The 21,902-nt window shown below is 40.3% G+C and overlaps 2 protein-coding genes across 6 annotated transcripts; both read right to left on the bottom strand.

Moving 5' to 3' along the window:
- Positions 1–6,322: 6,322 nt before the first annotated feature.
- On the bottom strand, positions 6,323–21,886 carry LOC129739944 (uncharacterized). Of its 2 annotated transcripts, none has more exons than XM_055731495.1 (3): positions 21,722–21,886; positions 21,244–21,643; positions 6,323–8,589 (listed from the first exon to the last, which is right to left on the bottom strand). In XM_055731495.1, exons 2-3 carry the CDS (start codon positions 21,626–21,628, stop codon positions 6,764–6,766), a joined length of 2,211 nt encoding a protein of 736 aa, XP_055587470.1. In that variant the 5' UTR covers positions 21,629–21,643; positions 21,722–21,886; the 3' UTR covers positions 6,323–6,763. The 2 variants fall into 2 exon arrangements, with proteins under 2 accessions (XP_055587470.1, XP_055587469.1); XM_055731494.1 differs by having other exon boundaries at positions 21,244–21,640.
- LOC129739938 (uncharacterized) lies at positions 8,629–19,696 on the bottom strand. 4 transcript variants are annotated; one of them, XR_008736021.1, is made up of 2 exons: positions 11,862–19,696; positions 8,629–11,802 (listed from the first exon to the last, which is right to left on the bottom strand). XR_008736021.1 is itself a non-coding variant. In XM_055731489.1 (2 exons), exon 2 carries the CDS (start codon positions 18,446–18,448, stop codon positions 12,272–12,274), a length of 6,177 nt encoding a protein of 2,058 aa, XP_055587464.1. In that variant the 5' UTR covers positions 18,449–18,459; positions 18,523–19,696; the 3' UTR covers positions 8,629–12,271. The 4 variants fall into 4 exon arrangements, 2 of the variants coding, with proteins under 2 accessions (XP_055587464.1, XP_055587465.1); XR_008736023.1 differs by having other exon boundaries at positions 8,629–12,073; positions 12,135–19,696; XM_055731489.1 differs by having other exon boundaries at positions 8,629–18,459; positions 18,523–19,696.
- Positions 21,887–21,902: the final 16 nt, after the last annotated feature.

The following is a 21,902-nucleotide window of genomic DNA, read 5'->3' as shown; positions in this document are numbered from 1 at the left end:
ACAAATAAATTTAAATACCTTTCTTTATGAAGAAAAACCGAAAAATCTAAATGAATGGCAACAATGCTAATCGGCCCAGAAACGGTTCGAAAAACCGTTCGGTTTCGGTCCGAAATCGGTCCTTTTTTCGGATGGATGCAATGGCAATCGACCCAGAATCGGTTCGAAAATTCGTTCGGTTTCGGTCCGAAATCGGTCCTTTTTTCGGATGGATGCTATGGCAAACGGCTCAGAAACGGTTCGAAAAACCGTGCGGTTTCGGTCCGATATCGGTCAATCGTTTCGGATGGACGCTATGGCAATCGGCCCAGAAACGGTTCAAAAATCGTTCGGTTTCGGTCCGGAAACGGTTCGTTTGTTTTGACATTTGATCTGCTCGAACTGGTTGAAAAAACTTATCGTCGTCCGAAAAAGTGTTTCATTTTCGCGCGATTTTGTACTAAACTCGGCCCGATTTCTTATACGATTTCGGACCGATCGAGCAGATGAACGGACAAAAATCGGGCCGATTTCGGGCGATTTTTCCTGTCTGGGTACGTAACATAAATTGAGAATAGATGTTAATAAAAACCATATCAAGTATAAATAATAATAGATGTCACATTATTCTCGATTTAATATAATTAAATAAAAAGCTTTTGAAAAAAAGAAACGAAAAGAAAATTTTAATACTTTTTCGATGAGGTAAATCAAATATTTAATTGTTTATGTTTATTGTTTGTTCTATAATTTTTGTTTTATTTGAGATATTGAGAGATTTCGTATAGATTGCTCGGAGTTTTCGCCAATGGCAGCATATTATTCTGTATCCATACATAAATTTACAAAGTGAAACAAGTTTTTGTCAAACAAAAATGTCGACAAATCAAAGGAAAATTTCCTTTGACTTTGGGATAAACATTTCTCGTTTCTTTTATCAATGTCAGCAATAGCTTGAAAAAAAAATGCTTTTTCATTTCATTTTAACAAAACCTTATTCCATTGATTCAAAGCAATTTGATTAAATCAATTAAAGAATTGTTTCAATTGACCTTTTTTTTCCTCGTTGTGTAGTCATTTTTGCTTTTAAATTAATGAAATCCTGGTAGAATAGTTAAAATCATTGTTCTGTCAAAAAGAATATTCGTAGAATTAATTTTAAGACAATCAACCGTGAAACTCAAAACTTATGCCATTTTTCCAATAAAATGGGTTTTTTCTTCTCAATTATTGAGTGTCTGTAATGAAAGTGTTCCCGTTTTAAATTTGCTCCTACACCGGTGGGGAGTGGGTGTTTTAGCCGATTCTAAAATTTAAAATTTTGCTAAAACTGGTATACTTAAAACCAATATTTACGCCTGAACCGTTGCAGGTGCTCTTAGCATAGTTTGTCAGAGAGGCTGACCAGAATAAGGATTAGGTTTTAGAAGAACAGCATTCCCAGACAACCATTTGGTGGGTGTTTCGAATTTGCAACGCAAATATACATGCAAATATACCTGTAAACATATCGTATATAATGTAGCAAAACCAGTATATACGTATCATTTTGGAGGCCATATAGGTACATTAGCAAACATATTCTTGATTTGGATTGTATTAAATTACGATTTGCACGACTTGTCATGCGCATCATTTACGACTACCCTGATTCTTTTTGGAATATACTATGACAATTTGCATTATCATATAGATGGTTGAGGTTGTAATATACGACATTTTTCGTAACAATATGGAAAGTTTGACGATTTATTTGGTCGTCTTTTGCGACTTGAGTGCAGGGCTCTCATTTTCCGTCAGTTGAATAAAATTAAGATTATTATTTTTTTTATACTTTAAACCAATCAGTTTATTCATCCATAAAAATAATAAAAATGAGATTATTTCAAAGAAATGCATTTTTTGCTGTCAAATTCAAGTTTATATCGTACAAGTTTATTATTTGCCAGATAGCTGATTTTATTGTTAGTACCTGGACTTGATCCCCTGACCATACGATCTGCAGCTCATGATGGTTCCTCGAAGCTATCTGGGATATATAAATTCAAGGGGATTTGCTTCAAAGGCATTAAACCAAAAGCAAATCGTATATTTCTATAACTTAAATCTTTTAAACCGTAGAACACGTCATCGATGATCTAAAAATAGACCAACATTTTGAAGCCACCTTTAATTCGATTCCAATCATCGATGTCCCATTATCATAAACGATTTTACTGAACTTTTTTGTATTCTTTTACGATTGCCAGCAGATACGTTTTACGAAAATCAGACATGCGAATTAATTTGCAAAGGTATACGATTGCATGCACATTATTACGAATCAATACAGTTATAAACGTTTTTTATTTCGAATTATTTTATGCATAGCACGACAAAATCTCTCAGTCACGGCTGATCACCATATATGGGTCGTTTCACGGATTTGTTTGCGAATTGTCGTACACAAAGGTCGAGTTCATATGTACATAAATACGAGTCTCACTTCTTGTCGTAATAAAATCATGCAATGCTTTTAAATACGATAAAGAATATGCATGAACCGCACATTGTAGGTGCAGATATACGAAAATGAGTATAAATAACATTCTATACGATGTAATCTGTAAAAGAAAATACGACTTCTGGTTGTCTGGGTTGTGCATTTCATGTTCTAAGTAGACGATATCAATCAATATATTTAAACTAGATGGTTTGAACTAGGCTTCCTATTATATATTGATAGAGGAAATGAACTATATTATCCTATTTTTCTTTTCTTTTTTGTATTTCTTTTCATGTGATCTTTTGATGATGACGAACAAGCATTCAACCATCTCCTCTCAACATTGGACCCCTAAGATGGTTTCGCATGATGTGGTGGTCATCCCAAGGATTTAATCAACACCTATTGGCGATTCGCAGCTCAAAACGACACTCAGAGGGCCCTGCGATCAAAATGATGATGTTATGGACGCAAGTGTCAAAACGCGTAGTAGTTTTCCAAAACACAAGAAGGTTTTTGAAAATTTCGCAGTTAAATGGTTAAACAAACTATTTAGTCAGTTTTGATTGAATAATATGGTAAGAAAAAGTGAATTCTTGAATCGCCTATACTTTTCGAAACATGTTAATCAGTTTTTTTCATTAATTTTTAGTTCTCCGGAAATACACACGGAAAATAAAAAAAAGGTAAAATTTACCTTTTTTTCATTCACCTAGCAAAAAGGTAAATTTTACCTTTTTCGCATTCACCTAGCAAAATAGTAAATAATACCGTTTTCCCATTTACTGATTTAAAAGGTAAATGCTGGTTGGTTTGATTGTTTTCTTCAATAAGAATTTAAAAAATACAAAATTCTTTCAAAAATGATATTTATTGGAGATAGATAGGGACTGGTAATTCGGCTTCGCGTTCTTCTGAGCCGCTATGGCCGCTGAATCCACCTAAGTTGCGTACATTCATGGCCTCCTCCGTTCGACTAATCCGGTCAGGTTCGGCTTTTCCGGCTGGAGTATGATGTGGAATACACCTCAAAGCTCTATGGGCCGATCTGAAACAAAATCAACAGTATTATGACGAGAACCAGCACAACTAATGTTTAAGAACATTTACCATTCTATTCCGATTTTCACATATTAGGCACAAAGCAAAACTTGTTCCTAGAATGACAAAACAGCTTAACCTCAATGAATGGGTTCGGCGAATAGTTACTTTTTTTTAGAAGAATTGTACCGTTTTGTTTAGCTCAATCCAGGTCAATTACACCTCGCTACGAGGTAAGTTTTACCTTATTTGGATTTACCTTTTTTTTATAGGTGAATTATACTTTTTTATCGAGCTCAATTCAGGTGAACTTCACCTCGCTACGAGGTAATATTTACCTTTTTTGGATTCACCGTTTTTCTCGGTGAATTGTACCTTTTTTCCAACCTCGATTCAGGTAAATTTTACCTCACTGTGAGGTGAGTTTCACCTCGAAGAGGTAGAAGTTACCTTTTTAGCTTTCACGAGCGTTCACCTTTGCTAACTCGGTAAATTTTACCTTTTTATTATTTTCCGTGCATGAAAAGTGTCAACTTGCAGCTGCTTGGAAGCAGGGGTGTCAGGTGTCCTGATTTATCAGGATTTGTCCTGATTTTCGAGAGACCGTCCTGATTTTTCAAAAACGCTTGAATTGTCCTGATTTTTGAAAAATTGGCCTTAAAATGTCCTGATTTGTCCTGATTTTTAGAAAATATCCAAATCATAACTTAATTTATTGTTAAATGACGAGAACATCAAACAAATCTTAAATAAATTTGTTTAACCAGTTAAACCAAAGAGATTCTTTGATTCAAATGACATTCAAATGAGGTTTTTCGATATGAACTGCAGGCCAGCCAAGGTTATTCTCGCTTCAGCTGCATAATTCGAGGCGTCTTCAGCACCTATATTTCGCCTTTAGTTATGCAATCTTAGCAGAACTGCATTTTGTTTTCACCAATTTGGTGGTGTCCTGAAAAATCATGATTTTTTCTTCGCGTTGTCCTGATTTTTGACAAAACGACCTGGCACCTCTGCTTGGAAGGCCTATAGGCATTTCCTGAGACAGATTTTGGTAGGGTAGCATTTTGTTTTTGTTTTGAAAAATGTGAACACTTACTGGTCGCCATTTTGAACTTGGAAGATAAGCACTGTTAAATTATTTCTTCAAAATATATAATTTTTTCAAATTAACATTACATAAGATCAACATTACCTTCAAAGTATGTCATGTCTACATTTTTTTCAATTTTAGCTAATTTAAAAAAATTAGAATTTCGCATAACCATTACTATTGCATCGCCAATTTGGTTTCGTTACTATCCGGCCATTGAACATGCGTAGTGTTGTTGTTATTTTTACCCTACCACCAGATGCCGAAAATTGTAAACATGAGGAATCAGCTGTTTGGTTGACAAGTCGGGAAATGCCTTATACGCGGAAAGATTGTTTAATGTGCCGTTTTTGAAGCAAAAGTTTTCGAAAAAGGGACGATTTGGAAAAAATACGGCTTGGAAAGAATTTTTGTTTGCAGCATCATTGGATGAAAAAATAACTTGAACCTCTTTCGGAAAACAAGTGCCAAATAATGTGACGGAACGGACGGAACTGATTAGGAACTACCTTGGCAAGGGATGTTTTATTTGTCTACGTTACCTATCAAAAATATTATTCGCATCGGCCTGACAAAACCACACACCAATGCAAATATTTATGCATAGCTATAAGTGGTTTTGAGTCATTTAGAATTTAACAGTTATCACTTGTATTTTGGTAAAAAAAAGTTAATAAACGAACAAATTACTGTTCATTGTTCTTTACTTTAACATTGGTTCAATTTTCAAGGAAATTATCAGGACGTATCTTTTTTACTGATTTGTGTCTGCGACCCTTTAAATTAGAAAAAGTATTTACACAGCCCGGACATCGCTCAACATCTTATTGAGCAGCCCATTCACCTCCTGAGTACTTTTTGTGGTTTGAATTGGGAAATTCAAAATTGAATTTGACTGAAAATTTATGCGAAATAATTTTTACTAACGAAAAAAGCAATGAAACTAGTAAAATAATGATTTTCTTACAAGATTTAGCAATTATAATGGTTAGAAACTTGATAGTTTCCACAAAAAAACTTAGTTTTTAAAAAAATTTGTATTAACTGACATGTTGAAAAACTGCTATCATCACCCTTTTGTTAGTTCCATTAGTGGCAACCAGTTGGCGTTGCATGTGAAATAGCTTTGCTGCAAATCGTCAATTATAGTACCTGTTATAATAAAAGAGTTCTATAACATGGTGAGGGCTGTCCATTTTATTTTATTGTTTCAAATTATATATAAAATACCTAATAGTAGTTAGTTTCGTTAAGATTAAGTGAGCGACCTGTCTTAAACCGCCAACGTAATTCCTCCAACTGGTATCATGAGAGGGTTAGTTCACTATCTTGTTCTGCTTTAAGTTCATATTCATCCTAAGTGGACTTGAGGAAGTGTAAGATGGTATAGCCAAAATCTTAAGATCGCTTACTATTCTAAGCTGCCTACTCTAAACTTCAATTCCCTGACCCCTCTACCAACATTTCCTTTTCAGCGTCAGCTTCCCACAGCTATTTAAATGCAACAAAAAAAAATATCACGATTTTTCAATATTGCAGCTATACCTTCAAAAGAACACATTAAATGTAGTAGGTAGGTAGTAGGTAAATCGTGAAATAAAAATTCAATTTAATACAAGCTTCGCGGGCTGCACAAACATGTCTCCAGGGCCACAGGTTGCTCATCCAAGTGTTAAAATATCCTCTACCATAAACATCGGATTGGCTCAGAAAAAAAAAACAAATTAACTTTCAATATAGATTTATTATTAATCAACAAAATTATTTGAAGTGGTTCAAATCCAATAAATCTTTCTTTTATAATCGAGTCGGTTTTATATAACCTACGCTTAGTTCTGTGTCAATATTTTTTTTTCGATTTTTTTTTTACAACAAACACAGTTTGTTCATAGTGTATTAGAAAATAAACGATTCAAACGAATGCAGGCTTATTACAGGTGCAGTACATTTCTCTATTCGAAATGTTTTGTTTTTGTTTTTTTTTTCTCTCTACACTCTAATTTCAACAATTCGAAACCAAATACTTCAGTTCATCTTCTTGTCAAAAGAAGATTGGATAGTTAGTTTAAAAAAAATGTCAGTCTGATACAACAATTCGATTACAGCAAGGCCTAAGGGTACTGCTGTCTGTACATTCATCTAAATTACACATTCCAGGAAAGTGGTTACCATCGTCCGCCACCACCACCTCCTCCTCTTGCACCACGTCCACCACCATCTCTACGACCTCCCCCTCCTCGTCCACCCCGACCTCCTTCCCTGGCATCGCGTTCCTTTTTAGCAGCAAATCGATCTGCCATCGCACGAATCTCATTCGGAACTTCTTGATCGGCTTCCTCCAAAATCTTTATCAACTCGGAAGCCACAGCCCAGTCCGTACGCGTAAAGAAGCTCAGCGAGATTCCGCTCCTTCCTGCTCGACCTGTTCGTCCCACACGATGAACATATTCTTCAATATTACGAGGAAAGTCATAATTTACAACGTGGGTAATGTCCTCGATGTCCAGGCCACGAGAAGCCACATCGGTTGCAATAAGAACTCTGACGTCACCGTTTTTAATGTCTGCCAAAGCTTGCTCGCGATCTGCTTGATCCCTGTCCCCGTGAAGACTTGTGCAGTTGATTCCGGACAGCACAAATTCGCTCGAAAGATCATCGGCTCGTGTTTTGCGCCCACAGAATATGATAACCTTGTCAGTGGGACCCATATTTTTCACGAAGTTCATGATACGTATGAACTTGTCTTCCTCATCGATTACCTCTATCTCTTGAGTAACCGTGTGTGTCGCTGCTAAGTCTAGCGTACCAACATAAATCTGAATCGGGTTACTCATATAGCTTTGTGCCAACCTTCGAACACCAGGAGGCCATGTGGCGCTGGTCATGATAGTTTGGCGGTCTGGGCGGATATCCAGCAGAAGTTTTCGTATTTGAGGTTCAAAACCCATATCCAGCATACGGTCGGCTTCATCCAATACCAGATATGTTATACTGGTTATGTCGATTACATTAGCACTAACCAAATCGTTTAACCGGCCTGGCGTTGCGATAATTATCTCGACACCTGCTTCAACTTTGTTGATCTGAGCCCGACGGTCGCCGCCGCCATACAAACAGATGGCCTTTATGTCCCGGAATTGATACTTGAACACTTCTTTTTCTATTTGTAGCGCTAATTCACGCGTTGGAGCCATAACTAGCACATTAGGGCCACCACGTTCACCTCGTGGCACCGTTTGTCCCTCAATATGGATGAAAGCCGGCAACAGGAAAGCCAATGTTTTCCCTGTGCCTGTTTGGGCGATTCCAATAAGATCTTCTCCTTTCAGTAGCACGGGCCAGGCCTGTGCTTGAATAGGTGATGGTTTTACAAATTTAGCTTTGGCAATTTCTTCCAACAGATCTGGATAAGCTCCAAATGCTTGCTCAAACGTTTGCACTGGATTAGGAATAGGAGCGTCGGTATCTGCATTTTCTTTGAAGGTACGGTCAACAACAATATTGTTGTTTGCTAAACGGAAAGTATTGACCTCTTCTGCGGTCATGTTTGCTACCTCTGGTAGTTCGTTATAGAAATTCTTCGTCAGCGGAGGACACTTCTGCCAGCGTTCTTTGCGAGCCTCATCGCACTGTTTATTCAAGGCATCCCAATCGATCAGGCCAGGACTTGTGCTACGATTATTGTTATCATTACTGCCAGAGTTGTAAAAATCGTTGCGCGATCGATCTCGATTGCCATCATTTGTACGATTGCTGAAGTAATCATTCCCTCCGCGTCTATCGCCACCTCTCCCTCTTCCACCGCCACCTCCATAGCCTCCTCCACCGTAGCCTCCACCACCGCTGCCAGATCCTCCACTGCCACCGCTTCCTCTTCCTCCGCCATCACCTGATCTCAGGATATCAAAAACGGCTTGGCGTGCTTTTTTCACATCATCCGAACGGCCCTCGAAGCGGATGGTAGCGCGGCCATTTCCGGGGACGGATTCATCTGGAATTACAAGAAAAAATAAACATTACCAGATGAATTTGAAAGACAGAGTTTATCAAACACGTTTAATTTGTAGGTAGCAGAGGTGCAAAGAGATCCCATCATGAAACATGCAGTGCCGATTCTAACAGCCCGACGTCAGCTCCGAAAAAATCATCTTGCAAAGTTGCAGACTGATTCTATTTCCCTTACGTGCAGAGCGTCGAACGTGTCTGCAAGTAAAAGTCGCGATGACTGCACGTTACGAAAATTTCAAACTTGCAAGCCCGAAGATAAAATCCCTTGAGCCGAACAGAAAGAATCATTTCCGAAGATAGCTACAGTCTGCAAGTTGCTTGCATGCAGCGCGATGATGCGATGTACGTTTGCAAATTTGCAAGTTGCAACTTACAAGTTACAGGACGGTGGACTCGTTCTTGTGCGGTTGGATTCGTTCCACTAACCTAGGACCGACCGAACCGAATCCATGGAGAAAGAAAGTGATAGGCCGAAGAGCCACAGCCACCGACCATCAATTCAGTTGCCGTTCAGCCATCGAAGCGTGCGTGTGTAGCGTATGTACATGGCTGTCTGCAAAACACTCGGTGCGCCGCCGTACTACAGAAGTAAGGACATGTTGGAGTTGTTGTTGTTGTTGGTGCCTTCGTGCTCGTTTCGTTTCCTTCTAAGACGGATTCGAAAGGAAGTGGTGCCCAAATTTTATTTGAGTTTTCAATGATCATTCTAGGGTGTTTAAGATAAATCATCAAAGCAAATAAAAACTAGTTTGTTTTGATTATAACTTTGTCATCTTACAAGTTATTTATGAATACAAAAGTGTTAATAAAAGCTTATCCGAAAAATGTTGGAAAATCATCTTTATTGTTTTATAACACAGCTGCGGCCCGAAAAATTCAATCCATTCTCCATGGATAGGATCACTTGATAAAATAGAATCACATATTAAAGATTCAGTATTGAGAGCAGGGTTGCCAACATGCACAAATTCAAGGAGCTTGAAAAGAAAAATCAAAGAAAATCAGGTTAACATAAAATGATCGAGCTGAGTGCCTTTTTTGGTCACCGTTGTAAAATGAAATGGAGTTGATACACATTACCGTTCATAGTTCTATTAAATAAGCTAAGTGCTCACTGTCACTTCAACCTTTAAACGCGATGTTATTTGATTTCATGCCATTAATTCATATTTCGTATCAAAGCGTTTTTTTTAATGTGATTCAGCGTTTTTCAAATATGTGATTCAGCAGTTGTTTGAAAATCTACTTTTTTGGACTTGTTTTATTTAAATTTTGATATTTGAGATACTTATCAAAGCCTTTTGCAAAAATTCTTCATAGTAGTTCTCGCGAAGTTAAACTTAAAAGTGGCAGATTTCAAAAGTTCGTTACGAAAGATACGCAAACAGCTTTAAAAACTTGAATAAAAAATTCCGATTTGTATGAAAATGTTCATTCATGTTAATCCTTTAGTCAATTTATTTTGATAAAAAGTACATAAGTTGCTGACTTTGAAACATAAATCAATAATTTATTCAGTTTCCATACTTCTTATTTTGAAGATTATGCAATTGACTGATTGATGGGCGAAAGCGGGATATGTTTAACCGTGAAACGTCCAGCTTTTTATAAGCAGTTTCGTAATATCTGAGATAAATAGCAACCGTTGAGTAAGATTTTTAAAATTTAAGTTTCTACGAAGACTGCAAGTAATTTTGGCTTTGAAGTAAAAGAAATTTTTTCTTCCTTCTGTTGAGACGAAATTCTGATGAAATTTTATACCAAAATGAATTATAGATATTTTTCAAAGTATAACTTAAAACGCTTTACAGTCTTCAGCAAAGAAGTAAAAAATAATATATAGACAGTAATTGATTTATCATAGCACTGATTTTTAAAAGCCTTATCAGTAATACTGGATGCGATAGACAAAATCTGACCAAAAATTCTAGTTCAGAACGCGAAATTAATTAAAAACAAGTTATAAAACTTTGACAGAAGATTCGAATCAAACAGTGTGTGAAGTTTTTGAGTTCAAGGTTGGAATGACGACGAGCAAGCACTGAATTTCTATTGAGTTTTGTACCGATCTGTAAAAACTTTCTGTAAAAACTGTAGATAACTTGGTAAAGATGACGTGATTCTTATACATGTCTAAGCAAATGAAACTGAATTCTAAAATTGAAATTCACACAATTTAATCTGTGATCCTACTAATCAAGTGATCCTGCCTTTGGAGAATCGATTGAATTTTTCGGAACGAAACTTTAAAGAATTTTAAGGCAGCTCTGTTATAAAACAATATAGATGATTTTCCAACAGAGTTTGGATCAGTTTTAATTAACAACTTTGTGTTTATAAATAACTTGTAAAATGACAAAGTTATAATCAAAACAAATTTGCTTGTATTTGCTTTGATGATTTATATCAATCACCCTGGTATGATAATTGAAAATTCAAATAAAATTTGGGCACCACTTCCTTTCGAATCCGTCTTAGAAGAAAACGAAACGAACACGAAGGCACCAACAACAACAACTTCAACATGTCCTTGCTCTTGTCGTACGGCATGCCGCTTCGCTGGCTGAACGGCAACTGAATGGATAGTCGACGGCACCTCGGCCTATCATTTTCTTACACCATGCCATGGATTCGGTTCGGTTTTAGGTTGGGTTGGGGTGGATCAAATCGAACCGCACAAGAACTGTAACTTGCAAGTTTGCAAACGTACATCGCATCATCGCGCTGCATGCAAGCAACTTGCAGACTGTAGCTATCTTCGGAAATGATTCTTTCTGTTCGGCTCAAGGGATTTTATCTTCGGGCTTGCAAGTTTGCAACTGTTCCTAACTTCGGAGAATCGTTTGTAATTTTCGGAACGTGCAGTCAAAGGATTTTACCGCGCGGTTGGCTTTTACTTGCAGACACGTTCGACGTTCTGCACATAAGGGAGAAAGAATCAGTCTGCAACTTTGCAAGACGATTCTTTCGTGGCTGACGTCGGTCTGTTAGAATCGGCTAAAAGTCGTGCGCTGCATGCTACATGTAGGGATCTCTTTGCACCTCTGGTAGGTAGTGTTGCAAAGGCCCAGATTGCCTGAATATCATAATCATACAACCGAACAATGATTTTCTCCTTCAAACTTCTGTTGGAATATAATTCACTAAAGGTTCTCGCAGCAGCTCTAGTTGGAGCAGGAGCAGGAGCAGCTCAAAGCTAAAAAACAATGAGTTTATTAGGGCAAATAGTTTTACATAGGATTTTTTGTTTCTTACATTTGTCTCCTTTAGTACAAGAGGAGTTTCCGTGTTTTGATGCCAAGTTATAATCGAGAGCATAGATTTCTGGCCTAGAGTTCGAGAAAATGCGCATTATTACAAATAATTCTGATACCAATAAAAGAAAATCTAACCTATATCGGCCCTTTTGAAAGGAATGCTCGACTGTGCGTGGTATCAGCCTTAGATCGGGTTTTTACCGATGTGCGCTAAATATTACAAAAAGTTAGATTTAGTCAAAGGTTCACAACAATTTAAAAAGGTACTCACGAATGGCACAAACAACTTTAACAACTAAAACTATCGTTAATTTATAAAATATACGCAGAGCGTCACTTGTCTTTCTTGGTTCGTCGCAAATTTTCACTTCTAACCGTTTTCTGGTTTGACAGTTCGTAGCGTGGCCGTTAGGTCTGTTCAGATGCAGCGACGTCAGGGATGCCAGAACATTCTCCACCCCGTGAATCCGGAACGGCCTCCGTATCACCTTGCTCGGATTCACCGTTACCTATCTCCATAACGGCCAGCTTCGCCACCGGTCTCTCGAGTCGTCCAGATGTCGTTTGTACTGCAACACGTCTGATCCTTCCATCCTTGTTCGGGATTAGCTCCACGATCCTTCCTCGGATCCAGGTACGCCGACTGCCTTCCGCAATATACACCAGGTCTCCAAGTTTAACCGACACCACATCTTCGAACCACTTGGACCGCTTGTTCATATTAGGAAAGTATTCCTTCAGCCATCTGTCCCATGTAGCATCAGCTAAATACTGCGAACGAAGGTAACTGCTTTGCAGTGCTTGGCTGAGACTGATTGGATCACGCATAGGGTCCTGATCTCCCGTGGAGTTACCCAAAAAGTGGTTGGGTGTCAACGCTTCGTAGTCGGCCGAACTTTGAGGCATGTACGTCAGTGGACGAGAGTTTATAAAAGCTTCTGTTTCCGCCAACACCGTCAGCAGAATCTCGTCGTTGAGTTTCCTTCCGTCGTCGAGAGCTCTCATCGATTCTTTCACGCTTCGCACCATCCGCTCCCATACTCCACCCATGTGGGGAGCGGAGGGCGGATTGAATAACCAGCTTGTTCGGGCGTTGGTGAATGTGTCGGAACAGTCGCTGTTGATTCTCTTGATCTGTCGTTTAAGCTCGCGATCGGCACCGACAAAGTTCGTCCCGTTGTCGGAAAATATTTGGCGTGGGGGACCTCTTCTTGGCACAAATCTCCTGATCGCCATTATGCAGGAATCCGTCGTTAAGCTGTACGCCAGCTCCAGGTGAACGGCATGGACTACCAAGCATGTGAAGACCGCTACATATCGCTTTTCCTTCCGCCTGCCAACGGTTACCTCCAACGGCCCGAGATAATCCACACCGGTATACGCAAAGGGTCTGGTATACGGTGTCAATCTTTGCTCTGGCAATGGCGCCATTCTTGGTGGATGTGGTTTACATTTTTTAATCTTACATACCTGGCAGCTTCTCGATACTTCGTTAACAGCGGACCTCAGATTCGCGATCTGAAAACGCTGACGGACTTCGTTGACAATTGTCTCTCTGTTTGCGTGTCCAAAAATTCGGTGATAATGCTCCAAAAGCCTTTGGGTAACTACATGCTCTCGGGGCAATATTACTGGAAATCGGGAATCGAAGGACGCGTACTGCGCATTCACGGTTCTTCCTTCCACTCTAATAACACCAAATTCGTCAGCAAACGGGGAGAGTTGATACAGGCAACTAGTTTTCTCAATCTTGATTAAATCCTCTAGGGCTCTTTCACGATTTGATATCAGCACCTTCACCTCATCAGGGTAGTGCTCACTTTGAGCCAATCGCCAAAGGATGTTCTCGGCTGATTGGTATTCGGATTGCTTCAACGGTGTTTCGATATTCGGGATGGTTCGCATTACGTATCGCTTCACATTCTCTACGGAAGGTACCGTCTCGATGGGCAATGCTTTCTTTCGTCGACGACAATTCGAAATAAATCGCATAACCGTAGCCAGTATGCGTACCAATATGGTCCATTTAGAGATTCTAGCAATGTCAATTAGCTGAATGGGAATATCAATGTGGTGGAAAAGGTAGTGGGTTCTCAACTCTTCGTTGGTGCTTTCATTCGGTGATTTCTGTTGTGGCCATCTATCAGCAGGTTCGTACAGGAATGATGGGCCATTAAACCAACGACCATCCGGTTTTGGATCCGTATCTTTATTCCACTTGGTCAAACAGTCAGCGATGTTCTCTTTCGAAGGCACCCAGCGCCACTGATCCGAATCTGTTAAGGTCAGAATTTCTCCGATGCGAACGGCTACATATTGCTTGAATCTTCGGTGGTCAGATCTAATCCAGGACAAGACGGTGGTAGAATCCGTCCAAAGAAATTTCTCCTTGATTTCCACCGTGTGGCTAGAACAAACGTTTATCAACATCCTAGCACCCAACACAGCGGCTTGAAGCTCTCTTCTGGGAATCGATTGCACCTTGAGGGAGGCCACCTTAGCCTTCGCCATCACCAAGCAGCATTTCACTTTTCCATCCTCGATGACACGGAAATACGCCGCGCATCCGTAGCCCAGTTCACTGGCATCGGTGAACACATGTAGCTGCAATGTTTCGTACCCTCCAGCATGATCTCCACCACAGTAGCACCTGGGGATCTGAAGGTTGTTGATTTCTTGGAGAAGCTTTGTCCATCGGACCCATTTCTCGAAAGCTTCATCCGGAATGTCGTCATCCCATTGTATGCCGCATCTCCAAAGATCTTGGAACAGCATCTTCCCGTGGATTGTATACGGGGACAGAAGACCCAATGGGTCGAAAAGACTCATAATACATCGAAGAGCCATTCTCTTAGTCGGTCGTCGTTCGCCGCAAACATACGGCGCCAGCTCACCACGTAGGCTGGTAGGAAATTGGAAACAATCCTGCCGTGGGTTCCACTCCAGTCCAAGGACCCTCTCGATGTTATCGCCTCCTATGTCACTGATAAGTGAGAGCGATTTCTGTTCCGAATTCTCTCCGACTGCTTGTAGCACCGATTCATCGTTGCTAACCCAATTTCTCATGGTGAATCCGGCCCGAGCAAGGGCTCCTTTCACCTGAATCGCTCGATCAGCTGCTTCCTCGGAAGTGGGGGCACTATCGAAATAATCGTCCATATACGTTTTCTCCTTAATAGCTGTCGTAGCTTTCGGGAAATCCTCCCGACACTCGTCTGCTATTTTGTGCAACACGTAGATCGCCGAACAGGGCGAGCACGTCGCTCCGAACGTCGCGACGTCCATAATATACACGTCGGGCGGTTGTGTTGCGTCGAATCGAAACAGGAATCGTTGGTAGTTTTTGTCAGCTGCTCTTATTCGGATTTGGTGGAACATTTCCTTTACGTCGCCACCAAATCCGATGCGCCACTCTCGGAACTTGCATATCACTGAATGCAGGGGGACCAGTAAATCCGGACCTTTTAATAGTTGATTGTTGAGGGAAACTCCACCCACTGAGGCAGCCGCGTCCCACACCAGCCGTCTTTTGTTCGGTTTCTTCGGGTGCGACACCACATTCAGGGGGAGGTACCAGACGCGCTCAGCACTAGTTTCTGCCAACTCTTCTTCGGTTGCCTTATGGGCATACCCTTTTGTCAAATAGTCTCGTATTTGTTGGTGTACGTTAGCCTGTAGTTCGGGGTCTTTTGACAGCTTGCTCTCTAGACATTTCAGACGCCTCTCAGCCATGTACCGGTTATCTGGGAAGCACACTACATCTGCTTTCCACAGCAATCCAGTTTCGTATGCACCGTCACGGAACACCGTGGTTTCCTCTAGGATCGTTTTACTTCGCTTGTCTTCGGCAGATTCAAGAATCGGCGCAAACGGGTTCTGGGGTTCCTCCAGAACGAAATGTTGTCGGATGAGGTCGTTAAGCTCTTGATCTGCGTCGCAGTGATGGAAGTTAACTCGGACCGAGTTCTTGTCATTTCTTTCTCCTGCCTCGTTAGGCCCATAGATGGCCCATCCGAGCAGTGATCTCACGGCAACAGGTTCGCCAGGTTGACCTTGCCGACTTTCGATTGGGGTTAAAATGTCAATGTTATCTAACCCAATAAGCACTTCAGGCTGAGCATCGTTAATTGAACTGATTGGGATATCTTTCAGATGTTCATAACGATTAGCTAATTCGTCGTAGCAGAGGGTTTGCTTCGGTAGCTCAAGTTTCGAAACCGTGTGTGCGGTAAAAGAATGTTGTTTCGGATCTCCTAACTTCGAGATCATGCATTTAATGAGCTTGGATGAATCTTCGTTCCGGGTTACACCGGAAGTCCACTGCAATTCCAGCGGATGCCTCTTTCCCTCTATTCCTAGGCGGCGTGCTAATGACGATTCCATCATGGTCAGTGATGACCCTTCATCGTAGAATCCAAAAGTATCGACAGTGCGATTTCCGTTGTGCAGGGTAAGTGGAAATATTCGAAAGAAAAAAGCTTTTCTGAATTCGTTGTGGGAATTACAAACAGATTTAACGACTGTTGCTTCTCCCTTTTTGGCTTGCGCTGGAACATGGAGCAACGGATGGTGCTGAACTCTACAGCCTTCGATGTTACATCGGATTCTTGATTTACACTTCCAATTACCGTGCTCATTCAGGCACATTTCGCACAAATTCCACTGGCGTACTGCACGCTTTCTTGAATCGAGATTTAGTTCTTGGAACTTCGAGCAGTTCCGAACCCGGTGATCTATGCCACCACAGATTGGACATGGCTTACGTTGTCTATATTCTTCCTGGTTTGCATTACTGTTAATGTGAGCATGGAAATGTCCCTCTTTCTTCTGCGACGGTTTTGCATACTTCGCTGCCTCAGGTTTCGGCGGTACAAGCGTAGTAACCTCACAGGCGTCCTCGGCCAATTCCTCCATATACTGGCCAAATTCCTTCAGCGTAGGCTCGGGGAAGGAGCGTTTATATCTCACCCAAGCAAGCTGATGATGAGCAGGGAGCTTCTCAACCAATTCGCTGAGCAAATCGGGATTCGATAAATGAGCTCGTAGACCTGCAGCCTCTAGCTGGTCACAAAGGTGCTGTACAGCTGTGGCAAACTTAATAAGGCTATCTAGACGCTCAGATTTTGGCGATTCGAGTTTGCGCACTTTAGCCAGCATGTTCCTTACAAGAATTTCGGGCCGTCCATAAAAACGTTTCAGTGTTTCCATTATCTTCGGCACGCTGTCAGGAAATGTCAATTTTGTTCTCACTGCTTCTCGAGCCGCCCCTCGCAGGCTTTCTCTAAGACGGACAAGATTCTCAACGTCTGAGAAACCGCAGGCAGCATTGGACGTTTCGTAACTATGGAAAAATATTGGCCACTCCTCAGGCTCTCCGGCAAACACAGGTAGTTTTCTGGGCCAGACTTGGCGAGCCAACACTTGTTCTGCAGACGGACCAATATTCAGGTTGGCAAACGCTACCGGTTGTGGGAAAGGATTTATGGGTTGCTTTGGAGGTGGTACTTCAGGAATCAGGTTCATAATTGGCACACGGATTCGTGCCGAGTGACTTCTAGGTTCGGAATGAACTGATTTCGATGTACTCAGTTCGACTATCCGAGAGTTAGCGTGATGCTCTTCACCTCGTTCCACCATGGCGTGCAAAATCTTTCCGCTTCGAGCTTCGGCGTTCGAAACATCAAAAACCTCTTCCGGATCGTTATTGTTTTCCTCCAGCTGATTGCGCAACCATTCCTCAGCCTTTTGACTTCCACTCGGCGCTGATTCGGAAACACTTTCCGATCCCGAGTCCTCTACTAGCTTCTCTTCCAGCTGGTGCTTCTTCTTTAAGAAGGATTCCTCAGAAGCAAGCTCTTCTAGACGGATAGCCCGTTCCTTTTCTAGGAAACGCATTTCCTCTCTCATACGGCGACTTTTAATTTCTCTTTCTGCTACCAATTTGGCCAACTCAAGTTCGGTCCGGATGCGGGCGCTGGATGTAGTAGATCTCACAGATTTGCCGGCACTTCTCACGGACGAATCTTTGTTGGATTCCGCACATTTCTTCCTAGCTCCGTTCTCAACTTCAGCCCTTCCTATTCTCGTTGAACTGGAGTGAGGAGCCTTTGATCGCACGATGGGTGTGCTGAAATCGGCGGTGTTTACGGACTCTGACGGGTCTGCAGAAGGTGGTGTGCATTTAGTGCATCTCCATGGGCGATCCTTTACGCCGGGAGATTGATTCGCACAACTCAGATGCCACCAGCCTAAACAATTATCGCACGACACCATTCTCCGTTCCACCGAATTAGGTCTGTTGCATCCACCACAGTCGAATCCATCTTGGCAATCAATTTCCTCTTCCGAATTGACCATCTCGAAATCTTTAGGGTTTTCGAAAATCTTTGAGGATGTTGGAATATAATTCACTAAAGGTTCTCGCAGCAGCTCTAGTTGGAGCAGGAGCAGGAGCAGCTCAAAGCTAAAAAACAATGAGTTTATTAGGGCAAATAGTTTTACATAGGATTTTTTGTTTCTTACATTTGTCTCCTTTAGTACAAGAGGAGTTTCCGTGTTTTGATGCCAAGTTATAATCGAGAGCATAGATTTCTGGCCTAGAGTTCGAGAAAATGCGCATTATTACAAATAATTCTGATACCAATAAAAGAAAATCTAACCTATATCGGCCCTTTTGAAAGGAATGCTCGACTGTGCGTGGTATCAGCCTTAGATCGGGTTTTTACCGATGTGCGCTAAATATTACAAAAAGTTAGATTTAGTCAAAGGTTCACAACAATTTAAAAAGGTACTCACGAATGGCACAAACAACTTTAACAACTAAAACTATCGTTAATTTATAAAATATACGCAGAGCGTCACTTGTCTTTCTTGGTTCGTCGCAAATTTTCACTTCTAACCGTTTTCTGGTTTGACAGTTCGTAGCGTGGCCGTTAGGTCTGTTCAGATGCAGCGACGTCAGGGATGCCAGAACACTTCATTGTAATATCTAAATCTTTATCAAACACATTAAATTTTGAAACCACCATAGTTTTTAAAGTCACCGTGGAGTATATCGTTATTTCAAAATACTTCATAGTGCTCGAAAATATCAGACGCATGATATAAAAATGAATATTTTCTTTGAGATTATGATTGTTACTATATGTACTTTATGGTAGAATTAAAATATTAATCATATCGAACATGAGTTAATTTCGGCTCTTTTAGCGCAATTACAAATTTTCGTTTAGTGACTGTGAAGAACGCCATTTTGTTTGGAAGAACAAAACTAAGACAGAACAGAAGAGCGAAACCGCCCAAATCCTCGAATTCTGATGGATTTCATCTGGCCGGGTTTGAACCAGCAGATGAATTGTCAGTCAAAGCATTCTCTTGGCTGGAGGAAGCCGCAGCCCGTGGCGTAGAGGATAGCCTTCCAGTCTTCTAAGCCAACGGTCATGAGATCAAATCCCGGTCACGGCATACATAGTACACTTTCTGTGGGTTGGTGGTTTTAGCATTTGTAAGATGCTAGCCATCATATCCTCGAAAGATGTACGCTTAGAGTTAAGTGAAAGGAATCTCTTCGAGGAAACATTAAGTTTCATTGAGATCCTGTATGTGTTTGTGTTCGTTTTAAAAAAAAAATAGCTTCCGCTGTGATCAACCATTGCCTGGCAATGGCTGAGGTGAGAAATAAATTTATTCTAGAATCATACGACTAGTAATGAAAAAAAAAACAATTCTCTTTCAGGTACCTACTCCTACGTGAAAACATTGGCGTGCAATTACACCCCGAGAAAATACGGTGTTCGGAAACCGAATCATTCCTCCAGCTTCTGGAACCGACCAAAAAGCTGGCAAGTTTCGGATGATACCCACTGACATGGATCAAGAAAATAGTCTCAAGAAATATCTTTTTCCAATTGAATTTTTGTTATGTATAACTAATGCAAAATTGTTCGTTTTATGATGTTTTTTTTAAATAAAGTAAACGATGTGTTTTAGTATAAGGTACACCGGGGTAAGTGGGGACGCGGGGTAAGTGGGGACGGTGGCTATTAAAACAATACTATCAACTATTTTTTCAAACTTTTAATGCAGAATGTTAAATTTACTTGTAATCTATCCAATAACTGTAAAAGAGACACGGTTCTGACAATAACGGATGTTTACGATGACTTTTCGTAAATTTTCTATTTTTAACTACGATGTGGAGTTGATGTGCATCTTTTTCAATCGCGAATTTATCGTAAACTAGCTGGCTCTTGACGAAAAACTCTACATGGAAACAATCCTTACATTAGAAACAACAAGTTAGGAAAAGAAACGACGATTAAAAATTTAGAAAAAAGAGTTTATTTTCAAAAATCTAAAATATTGTCTCCAAACCCTACCTGGGGTAAGTGGGGACGGCTTCAAACATACTTGATGTTTAGATATTTTTTCAATTTTCTCTCCTTCATTCAATACATTTTAGCTTTATTTAGCATACGAACCATGAAAAGTTGGGAAAAAACTTGTGTTTTCTGGAATAGGCATAAATTTTCGATAAAATCGGATCTCGTGTGTTGCAACATAAATAACACACAATTATCACTACCATGAACTTTTTTTCAAAATTTTTGACGGTTCGAGCAATAAAGTAACGTATTCAATCAAGAAAACACAAATTTGTTGAAAATTTCCTGAGAAATCAAAGGGAAAATCTACCGTCCCCACTTACCCCATAAAGCGGGGTAAGTGAAGACACCAGCGTCCATAACACTTCACGTGATAACTTTTTTCGCTTTTCGTTTATCAAGCTCATCTCTTCAGCATTTGTAAACAACATGTTCTGCATCACATTGAATGCAATTTTATCAAAATTGATCAACTGCTGATTTTTTAATGATTTTTTAAAGTTGAACTATACGGAAAACCGTCCCCACTTACCCCGGTGTACCTTATATGTATATACTCTTGGAAGAAATAATTAAAACTATAAAACCATGAAAATTCACTATCCCAAATATTTTTAAGCGCTATGAATAAACAATTGTGTTCGTTGTTAAAGCAATGAAAATTCCTTAAAAAACAATGCATTTCACAGTTTTCCTTGAAAATATTAAACATTTCAGGTTTGCGTTTCAGGATGTATGAAAAAAAGTTTATTTTTTCATTAAGTTGCAACCCCCTTTTCATGGTAAATTTGGCAATACCATAAAATTCACTGTCAAAAAATATGGACAGTACATTCACGGTTTCATGTTTCATGTACCATAATTCGCATTGTGTCTACCATAAAATTCTTGGTTGCGTGAAAATGAAATTCATGGTCTTTTCACAATGTTTTTCTATTCGGGTAAGTAAAACCCGTCTCGAAAAAGGAATATTCAATGCAAAAACAAGTAACTTACCAATAATGACATCCGACCGACTTTCCGAGCGAATGCGTTTTATGATGACACCTTGTTTGCCGATTATCCGAGGAAGGACGGAACAGTTTACTTCAATGTTATCCTGGTCGTCCGAATTTCGATGTCGATTTCCTCTTTCAAAATCGGATCCTCCCTTGTTACCACCATATCCCCCTCTATTCCCTCTGTAACTTCCACCATCGTTTCTGCTTTGGTTATAGCTTCCTCCTCCGCCACCACCTCCTCTTCTATCGGCATTATAACCATCTCTTCCGCCGCCGCCGCCGCCAGTGTAGTTGTCATATCGTCCATCATTGATGTCGCCGCCACGAGGACGCTCCACCGCTGACTCGCCAAACATTGGACTATCATCCCAATCGTCCATTTTTGCGAATACCTGCTAGCGAATTTAATCTCGTTACTCAATAATCCACCGCCATATGCAAATATCTTATAAGAAAAGAATTTTGTTGCTTACCGAATGTAAAACAGGCAGAAGATCGTTTTCCACAAAAATGTCTAATAAACCAGCGAGCCACAAAATTTTTTATCCGCACTTCACAAGCTGCGTCTATTGTTCTCTACCGTTGCCCATGAAATACAGCAAAACCGATTAACGGATCACCTAAAACCTCTTAAACGGCTGCAAATGAAAAAAA

Source organism: Uranotaenia lowii, chromosome 1 (genome assembly GCF_029784155.1).
Source record: "Uranotaenia lowii strain MFRU-FL chromosome 1, ASM2978415v1, whole genome shotgun sequence".
Classification (NCBI taxonomy): Eukaryota; Metazoa; Arthropoda; class Insecta; order Diptera; family Culicidae; genus Uranotaenia; species Uranotaenia lowii.
This window is presented reverse-complemented; position numbering and strand designations above follow the sequence as displayed.

Excerpts from the sequence above, each read along its gene's own strand:
- LOC129739944 (XM_055731495.1), bottom strand. The coding sequence starts at position 21,628 with ATGGACGATTGGGATGATAGTCCAATGTTTGGCGAGTCAGCGGTGGAG. Across the intron at positions 8,590-21,243 it reads TCGGTCGGATGTCATTATTG|ATGAATCCGTCCCCGGAAAT; the intron begins GTAAGTTACTTG and ends TTGTAATTCCAG.
- LOC129739938 (XM_055731489.1), bottom strand. The coding sequence starts at position 18,448 with ATGCTCTCGATTATAACTTGGCATCAAAACACGGAAACTCCTCTTGTA.